Source organism: Pistacia vera, unplaced genomic scaffold (assembly GCF_008641045.1).
Source record: "Pistacia vera cultivar Batoury unplaced genomic scaffold, PisVer_v2 Contig457, whole genome shotgun sequence".
NCBI classification, from domain to species: Eukaryota; Viridiplantae; Streptophyta; class Magnoliopsida; order Sapindales; family Anacardiaceae; genus Pistacia; species Pistacia vera.
Window position 1 is genome coordinate 121,023 of NW_022196287.1, and position 9,267 is coordinate 130,289.

A 9,267-nucleotide genomic window follows, 5' to 3' on the forward strand; every position below is an offset into this window, starting at 1 on the left:
TAAGGAAAAATGCTACGGACACTGATGTTTTGTACCGAATTTTTACACTAAATGATGTGTCTACTGAATCACACGAGTCACGTATCACGTTAACAAATATTCCGCGAATGAACGGTCATCCATTATTATTGGACAGTCGCTCATTTTAAATGGACTCTCATCCATATTATATGGACGACTGTCTACCTATAATGGACGCCCGTCCATAATTTAAACGAAAAAAATTTGAAAACAAAAATCATGGACGCTCGTCCATATATTATGGATGGGTGCCCTTATTAGATGGACGCCCATCCATTACTTAAATAAAAAAAAAAAAAAAAATTTATGGACAGGCGTCCTCTTAGATGGACGCCCATCCATTTTCCTATTTAATCACCTGTTTCTTTACTTTATTTTCATGGCACCTGGTTCTTCACTTTTTTTTCCATGGCAGAATATTATTTCTGATGCAATAATCACTGCTACGACCACCACCACCATCGAAGAACCAGATCAACGAACAGAGGTGATGAAAGTAAATAGAAATTGGAGTTTAGAAGAAGAAAATAGAAGGAAACAAGTGAGATGGTGATGAAAGAAAGAGACGAGGAGCTGACTTTGTTTCTTGAAATGAGAAGACGCGAGAAGGAGAAAAGTAATCTTCTTCTTCTTCACAACTCTGACGACATCAATAGTAACATTAGACCCTTCTTCAGTCTTCACAACTAATGGATAAGCTTCATATCCCACAAGCCACATCAACATTTCAAGTTGGCCGGTCAACATTTCCCTATCTAATGGACAGGCGTCCATCTAAGAGGGACGCCCATCCACTGCTTTTGTTTTTAAAAAAATAAAATTTTTTAAAATTTTTTGGACGGGCATTCATTATTTTTCTTTTAAAATTTTTTAGACAGACGCCCGTCTATATAATATGAATGGAAGTCCATTAAATATGGACGAGCGTCCATAAATGTTGAACGACAGTTCATTCACGAAAGACTCTAGCGTGATCACATCTGACTGGTTGCCATGTTCTTCGGTATAAAAATTCGGTGTAAAATTTCGGTGTCCGTAACATTACTCATAAAATAAGATTATCCAGCATTTTCTCTCATCCTCGCCATCTCTTCTTTTACTAGCTTAATCCAGATAATCTTTGTGAAGTTAACAGTACAGTGGATTCCATATTGTAACTAGTTCTAACAGAGTTTATAATATAAGTTTGCATTTTCTGCATTTTGCGATTGGATTACCTTTCTATATATGCTGTCAAAATTATGAAGTAATCTAATTAAACTTTCTTTCTAGACTCGAAGGATTTATTCAGTTGGAAGTCACACGTCAGTACCATTTTCTTTAGCTTTTTGGATCCAGATTAAGCCCATATAACATAGCATTATTGGGCTGAAAATTTCTGGGTCATAAAACTAACTCCACATCTTGTGCGGCCCAATTTAAATTACTACTTTCCAGTTGTAAACAAACTAAAAAACAAGAAGAAAAAGTCATATTCTAAGGCATATTCTAAAATTTTGGTCCTAGTAATGAAATTTTGGTCCTAGTAATGTGACCTTTTATAATTGAAATAATGATTCAGAGAACGATGTAATAATTCTATATAGAATGTAATATTACTTTTAAATTTTTTTTGTAAAAATAGTTAATTTTAGTAAATAATATACTATTTTTGCTTTCTAACTTTCTAATTTAATACATTACAATCATAAAATTAACATCCTAAAAAATATAATAATAATAATAATAATAACAATAATATCATCATTGTATATATCATCTTGAATATAAATGTTTTATTAAGCCTAAAATAGTTATAGTATTATGAGTGCCGTTACTTCATTATATGTAAGATTAAATCAATAATTTAGAACAACCTAATGATTGATTCAATTTTACATATTAAGAAATAACATTATTTTATGTTTCAACATCGTATTAATCATATAATAAAAAAGATTAATATTTTTTTATAGTTAATGTAAATGCTGATGTATAAATAATTGATATAATTAAGTGTTAAATTCCAAGAATAAAGATAAGATAAAATTACGTGGTTTAAAAATATGGATAAATAAATTAAAATCCTCCTAATAAAATCCTAACTTATGATTAGTGCGATCATCTATAGCAATCTAATAAAGGTTTTGAAAAGTCAAAGTTCAGACAAGAGTGGTAAAATAGTCAACATTTGGGTGAACACAAATAGTCTTAATGGCGAATTTTGATTTGATAAAAAGAATATGCGCACAGTGAATGGAGAAGATTCGTGACACATGCGCATCTTTGTTTCTTATTCTCTCTCTATTTTATTGTCTTATAACCGAAACTCAACCACCTTCTTCCTTGTAATTTCTCCTCCTATTATTTTATGATTTATCAACTTCAAGTTCAGCTCATTCAGGTACTTTCCCTCTCTTTCTTTCGTTCTTCAGTGGCATGCATGTGTTAATTTCTTATTTGTTTTTTTGCCTTTTTGGTTTGTTTCTAAAGAGCCCAGTTGAGATTTAATGTTGTTCTGGTGAATTTCACTTGAATATTTGGGGGAGAAATCTGAAATTTCTGCTTTATAATCTGAACCAGTTCTTGTTTTTGTGAATGTTTCTGAGAAGCTGACCAAAGAAATGAAATGGGTTTGCTTGAAGCGTCTTGAAATTTTTCTGGTCTGTTAAGTAATTAATCAAAGACATTTGTTTTTGGGTTGAAGTCTCTTTGAGGCTCTGCTGCTCTTTTGTCCAAAGTGCTTATCCAAAACCAATGTTTAATCAGACACTTGGATTATCTAAATTCTTTGATGCACCTAGCTATTATCTCGTCGTTGATTCACTTTTGTTTTATTTGTTAAAGTAAACCTAAGAGCAAGACAGAATAAGGCCATTTTGTTTCTTAAGCTCTAATTTTTCTGCCAAGGTTTGAGAAAAAGATAGATTGTTTTCCTCTGTAACATAATCTCATATCTTTAGTGCAAATCCTAGAAGGCTTTAGCTGCAAAATAACTGACATTTTTTTCGGGGCAACTCGGTTGATGTTCACAACTTTCCCCTTTGTTAGGAGCTCATGTAAAGCTTCTCGAATAGTTTTTATGGATTTTGTCATTTTGCCCATTCAAACCTAAGGATGGGCGAATGAATCTCCTTCTTTTAACCACTGTACTTGGCTACTTGCCTATCAAATTCGCCATAACTCCCATGTTGTATATATAGAGTTCGAGCTTGATTGTTAAATTAATTTAATATTTTCTAGGTCGAGCTCATGTGCTGGTACCACAAGCTAGTGGGAAGTATATGCCTTTGATTGTATGCAAATGGGGATTTAAATTTGTGAAGATGTTGTTAACATATACTGCATTTGTTGACCTATTTGATTTTCAGAATAAAATTATTTTAAAATGTTAGATCAAGATGAAGTTATGAGATGTTTGGATTCAGAAACTTTCTCACGATGCACTTCTCTAAGCGGCAACCTTTTTAGCGAATTTCAATCAGATTTGGTTTAACCATTCTAATGTGGATAATATTTTATGCTTTGTTTGGTGGTGATGTAGAATTGAGCAGAACACTAATTGCTTCTGGCAGACTACTTTCGACCAACGCCAGCAAGGTGTTGCTGGCAGTAAAAAGCATTTGACTTGTAGCTAAATTGCTTATGTGGCCACAGAGTGCATCCAACAACAGTAAAGCCCTAGAGGGTCTGCATGGGGTGCACGTGGTACCTCATTCACCTTTTGCACATCACGAGATTGATCAAAATGGGGAGTTCGATTCTACTTGTGAAAGTTCCACCTTAGGAGCGAGCCAACTTCTGTTAATGCAGTAAGTGAAAAGAAACTTGTCCACGAATATGTATGTTTTAAGTATTGCTTCTTACATGTTCCCCAGACAAGCATGGCAACAAAGACCAATACGTATAAATAATCACATGATTGCAAAATTTGTGTGATGGCATCCACATTTACTTACTTCTTACATGTTCTCCAGACGAGTATGGCAGCAAAGACCAGCATGTTTGAGGCCTGTTCACTGTTGTATTCAAGGTATTATACAATACAACATTTTCTCCTATTTTCGTGGTATGCATTCCAATCTCTAGTTCAAAATCTCTGTATGTTTCAACCATTTTTTTCTCTTTTCAGGTGATCAGAATCTTTTAGAAAGATTTGCCAATGTACTAACATCACTACCATTTATTGCTCTTGGAATTCAGGCCCCAAGGTGGTACTCCACTGTAATTTTCTTGTTAAGTGCAATCCCAATCTTATATTTCTGTTTGTACTGATCTCTTACTTTACTCTTGATAAAGGAAGAATCTGAATACTAAAATGTACGCAAATTCATTAATTGGAGTTGGGTTAGCTTCAAGTATGTATCACTCCTCAAGGGGAAGACTGAGGAGGTATTTGAGATGGGCTGACTATACAATGATTGCCACAGCAACAGTGGTAAGTCAAAACTGATTCATATTAGTTGTACCATCTATATCCCTGCGTCTCTCTATTACCGTTAATGGAGTTTCTTTGATGTTTCTTCTCATCTCTTTGCATTTTCCCCCCTGGCAAGACTAATGAGTGCTTTAGCTTATTATCCTTTTTTTTTTTTTTTTTTTCTTATTTTGCCATTAAAATACTCTGTATCTTCACTAAACCTGTTTTTTTGCCTTGATTTTTTGACTTCTCAGCATTCAGTACCTTGAAAAGTAGCTACTTTTGAATTATTTTGTTCATTTTAGTAGTTAAACTTCCATCGCCTGGAATTTCAGAATTACTTCACTCTTTGCTTCATGTTTTAGTTATATGATCAAAATTCTCCCTAATATGTTCATCCGTCTGGAGGACCTAGCTAGTAGTTAGCTAACTCTCAGTTCCTCTGTTAAGATGACCTTAATTGATTGAGCAAGAGTTTTCATAATGATGGTAGTAATCTGATGTTTCTCATGATGTTTTGTAGCCTGAGCCAATCCAAGCAGAGCATTTAGCTGCAGGATTTAAATACCTTACCTTGAACGAAGAACTATTTAGTTATAAGACATCTCATTGTTGATTCTCTGTCTTCTAGTTTTCCTACGCTTTTAGGTTTCTGAATATTACTAGCCAAGTTAGCGGCAAAATGATGAGAAATTGGTGAACCTAAGTTAATCTTGCTGTAAAACTTCCACAGTATAAGATTAGTCCACCTGCTTTTGTTTTTTTCGAGTCTTGTTATTTCTCTCTCAAACACATTAACTTATAATTGAAGAACGTTTGTTGCAGTGTCTCTCAAGGGCCCTCAGAGATGAAAACCCAAAGATGCTTATGGCAGCATCTGCATTGTTACTACCTATCCAACCTCTGATGGTTTCAGCCGTCCACACTGGAATGATGGAGGTAAGTAGCTGTTTTTAACTCCACTTTTTATGGCTTTTTCTACAATCAACCTTATTTCTTTTTTTTTTTTCTTTTTTTTTTTTGGGTGTGTGAAAAATCTTCATGTTTGAATTACAAAACCCAGTACATGGAGGTGGGATCTCTCTTCATTTAGTGGTTTCACTAGTTCTATCCTAATTATCTTTTGCATATTCATTAACATATATAGAAGTATGAGAACTTATGTGATCTTCCCTTGGTCTGTGTGGCTTAATTCATAAAGCTTCATAAAAACTGCTAATCTTTAAAATCCTTACTGCTACATGATAAGGATTCGTGAATTATATGAACTTCAAAGTCTTATCCACCCGTTTGAGATATTCTGTCTTTTAAGATATTCCTTGGATTAACTTCATAGTCTTTCATGTGCCAGTACTTAATTTAAAAGCACACCCATGGTTTTCAAAAACTATTTTTGTGGGTGCGCTCTAAATTAATCAATCTTACAAGGGATATACAAAATTAATTATATTCCTTATGCTTTTAAAATTTCAGCAATCTGGGTTTTGTTGGGAATATCAACTACTCTAGAACTTCATTCTAGTAGAGCTTTAGTTTTCAAGCTGTACAATCTTTGTATCACTTGATCCATTTTGGCTGTATTATTGTTGGCCACTATCTGTTATAGGCTAGCTATAACTTTTGCAAAAACGAATAGCTGAATTTCAATTTAAGACTCTTCGACAACTCGTACTGTACCGACTAATGAAGTAACTCACAACATGATTATTAATAAAACAGGACAAATAGTTACTTTAAAGAGGTAGTAACCTGCTGCAATTATACGAGACCTACGGATGAAAGCTTGGAAACAGAAAACTTTTGAACTTCTGACCTGTTTGACATGGTTTTTCAGTTCATGCAATTTGTTTCACATGCCATGTCATGCTGACTGAAATCTAGCATCTCTTACGAAAACTTCCTTTCTGAACTTCTGATGGAGACTCGCATAAAGCATAGTTGAGTGACTTGATGAGCTCAAGCTGTTATTTCACTGTGATAACTTTTTTGTTACTTATTGAATTCAGGTTGCATTTGCAAAAAGAGCATTGAAAGATCCAAACTTGAGGATGACGCACAACGTGCATAAGCTATCATCATTGCTGGGTGGTGTTTTTTTCATTGCAGATGATGTCTTTCCTCAGACTCCCTTCCTTCATGCTGCTTGGCATCTTGCTGCAGCTGTTGGTGTAGGAACTTGTAACAAGCTTCTGGAGTAATGTATATATCTCGCATCAATCCCTCATTATTCATTTTTTTTTGGCGGAGAAATTAGAGCTGCAGCTTATGTGTAAAGACCAACATGGCTGTGGTTTCCTCGCATGCTACTGGAATCGCTTAAAGTAGAAAGGAGCAGGAGCTGTTATCGTGCAGCCTTCGACGTACCGTTGAACATTTCAACCATTGTTCAGCTTTCGGGGATGTTATTCTCTTTTCAGTGTAGAACTTACGTAGCTATTATATGTTCACCAGCATAAACCAAGAACTTGGTAGTTTCTGTAGACAACAGAATTTTAAGTTAATGAACAATAAAAAGAGAAGCAATACTTCTCTGAAGAATAAAGGGGTGACAATATATTCCCATAAATAATAATTACTTACACGAGAGATTTATGAGGCAACGATACATACACCGCAAAGCAGTACCCTGAGATGACCTCAGAAAAATGAGAAGGTTTGGTGAGTATTTATCTTCTTTGTATCATAAATAGTTTCTGCAGAAAAAGACCTCGCATTCATTTAATTGAGCAAGTACAATCTATTCAAAACTGTAAGACAATAATGACTTCTGTGATAGTTGATAGAGACAGACACAGGTGCTCTTTGAATTCATGTATTCTTCAATTGTTCAGTTCATAATGAATTATGATGTCCTATAACAAGACCAATCCTATTTAGAATTGACTCTACATTTCTACCCTACTTTTGAAAGTTACAACAATGTATCTTGATCAATACAAATATCAAACTGAACCCTAATCATATATAACTGCAATTCATAATAAAGTATTTTAATACAATACTGAAGTAACTTGATCTCGTTACACTCTAGAGATTAACTAAACTATGATCCAGTAGTTCGAACAGAGTTGTTACAATAAGATTTTTTGTGTTAGTAGTAAAGTTTTGGGACAGTTTTGTTCTCTACGACGCGGACAATTTTTTTTTTTTTTTTTTTTTTTAGGTATGGTAATTGATGGCCACCCCTTGCCGTTATTACAGCTTCACCCCAAGACCCCTTGGTCTTTTAACTCTTCAATCCATCCTTCACTCCATCACATCAAGCCACAAGGGGTGGTTTCTTCGACGCTGCAATTGCGTTGGGGGGAAACCCAGTTTTCTTGTTTTGTAACTAAGATGAAGAATTAACATCAAACATTGAAAATATGAAGCAAGCATGCAGCGTGTTCAACGGTGAAGTGTAGCATTCTCTCTCGCCAAACAATCCTCACTGAAGGTGAAGCTAAATCTTGAGTTGAGTTACTGATAGTACTACTGGTAATAAATAAGGTCTCACTAAATTTGTAGATGGAGTGGTGCTTATTTAATAATTGGTTTTGTACGTTCTAGTTTGTACAATGGTACTATATGTTTGGATTCATTGACTAATGAATAAATGTTGTTGTTGTTCTTCTGAGAAGATGAGGTGAAAGACACAAGACAATGTAGTTGAACAATAATAAATGCATCTCCCAGTGTACGTATAACTACTACACCCGAGAGCTTATAGTATTAAATCGGAAAATACTCCACTCAATTATTGATCAATCGGGTAGAAAAAATCTTGTTCATTAAAGTAATAATAAAAATTGATCTAAGTATTAAACATAGATAAAAACAAGAGTAAACCACTTTTTCCCACCCAAGGTTTGCGTTCGTGACACTTTCTCACCTAAAAAAGTTTCAAATTACCATTTTTCCACCCAAAATTTATATTCCGTTAATATTCAAAATACACTTCACTTTCTAAGTTGGTGTTTGGTGAGTTATTAAGAGTCAGGTTAAAAGGGATTTTATAAAGTTGAGGCCGGTGGATAGAATGGTAGTGACCAATTGAATACTCACTATCAGAATCAATTGAAAATCGGCTAAGAACAAAAAACCTTAGTTTTGCGGTGGCCAATTATCAGTGAGAAATCAGATGTCGGAGTGAGAAGAATTTTATAGAGAGGAAACTGAAGGTGATGGTGACAGAGAGAATTTTTGCCACCAAAATTAGCTTTGGGTTGTAGCAGAATATTAATTTTGGGTAAAAAAGTAATATTTTAAAACTTTTTAAGTGGGAAAAAGTGATTAAGGCAAACCTTAGGTGGGAAAAAGTCGTTTACTCCAAAAACAAATGAAAGAGACACTATTATAATATCAGTTTGATGATATTACAAAAGATGTACTATTAGTCCAGATGTGATATTTGATTCAGAAGCTTGAAAAAGAGCAATAACAGCAATAATTAAATTATTTCCCATATAGTATGAAGAGTGATTAAAGTTACAAGACAAAGGAGTTGAAGCCAAAAAGATGTGTTGGAATTGTTTCATGAAAAACAAAAACACTTTTTGGCAACAAATATGTTTTCATACCACGCCTCTCATCTCATATATATATATATCTTCTCCCAGAAATCCACGCTTGCTGTAGCTCCTTTTGCCTTTTTCTCGCTTTGTCTTTCTCTCCTTTTCTCTAAGAATTTTGATTCTCATTCATATAACAGCGTGGTCAACTTCTCTCTGCAATAATACCTTCTCTTTATTTTCTCTTCTTCGCTTTTCTTTTTTTTCGAAACTATTACTACTGTTACTATTTAAGTCCATTTCTCTTTAATCATTCAGCCATTTCTTCTCTCTTCAGTCTTTGTTTCCTAGCTCAGA

General features: G+C 34.2%; 1 protein-coding gene across 2 annotated transcripts; it reads left to right on the forward strand.

Annotated features, from left to right (window-relative positions):
- Positions 1–2,270: 2,270 nt before the first annotated feature.
- On the forward strand, positions 2,271–7,298 carry LOC116144816. 2 transcript variants are annotated; one of them, XM_031430243.1, is made up of 7 exons: positions 2,271–2,404; positions 3,545–3,812; positions 3,978–4,033; positions 4,133–4,211; positions 4,300–4,438; positions 5,246–5,359; positions 6,427–6,618. In XM_031430243.1, exons 2-7 carry the CDS (start codon positions 3,646–3,648, stop codon positions 6,616–6,618), a joined length of 747 nt encoding a protein of 248 aa, XP_031286103.1. In that variant the 5' UTR covers positions 2,271–2,404; positions 3,545–3,645. The 2 variants fall into 2 exon arrangements, with proteins under 2 accessions (XP_031286103.1, XP_031286104.1); XM_031430244.1 differs by lacking the exon at positions 2,271–2,404 and having other exon boundaries at positions 3,646–3,812; positions 6,427–7,298.
- The last annotated feature ends 1,969 nt before the right edge of the window (positions 7,299–9,267 follow it).

Bases quoted from the DNA above. Each gene is read 5' to 3' on its own strand.
- LOC116144816 (XM_031430243.1), top strand. From the start codon at position 3,646: ATGTGGCCACAGAGTGCATCCAACAACAGTAAAGCCCTAGAGGGTCTG. The intron at 3,813-3,977 runs GTAAGTGAAAAG...CATGTTCTCCAG, and splicing joins AGCCAACTTCTGTTAATGCA to ACGAGTATGGCAGCAAAGAC. The intron at 4,034-4,132 runs GTATTATACAAT...TTCTCTTTTCAG, and splicing joins TGTTCACTGTTGTATTCAAG to GTGATCAGAATCTTTTAGAA.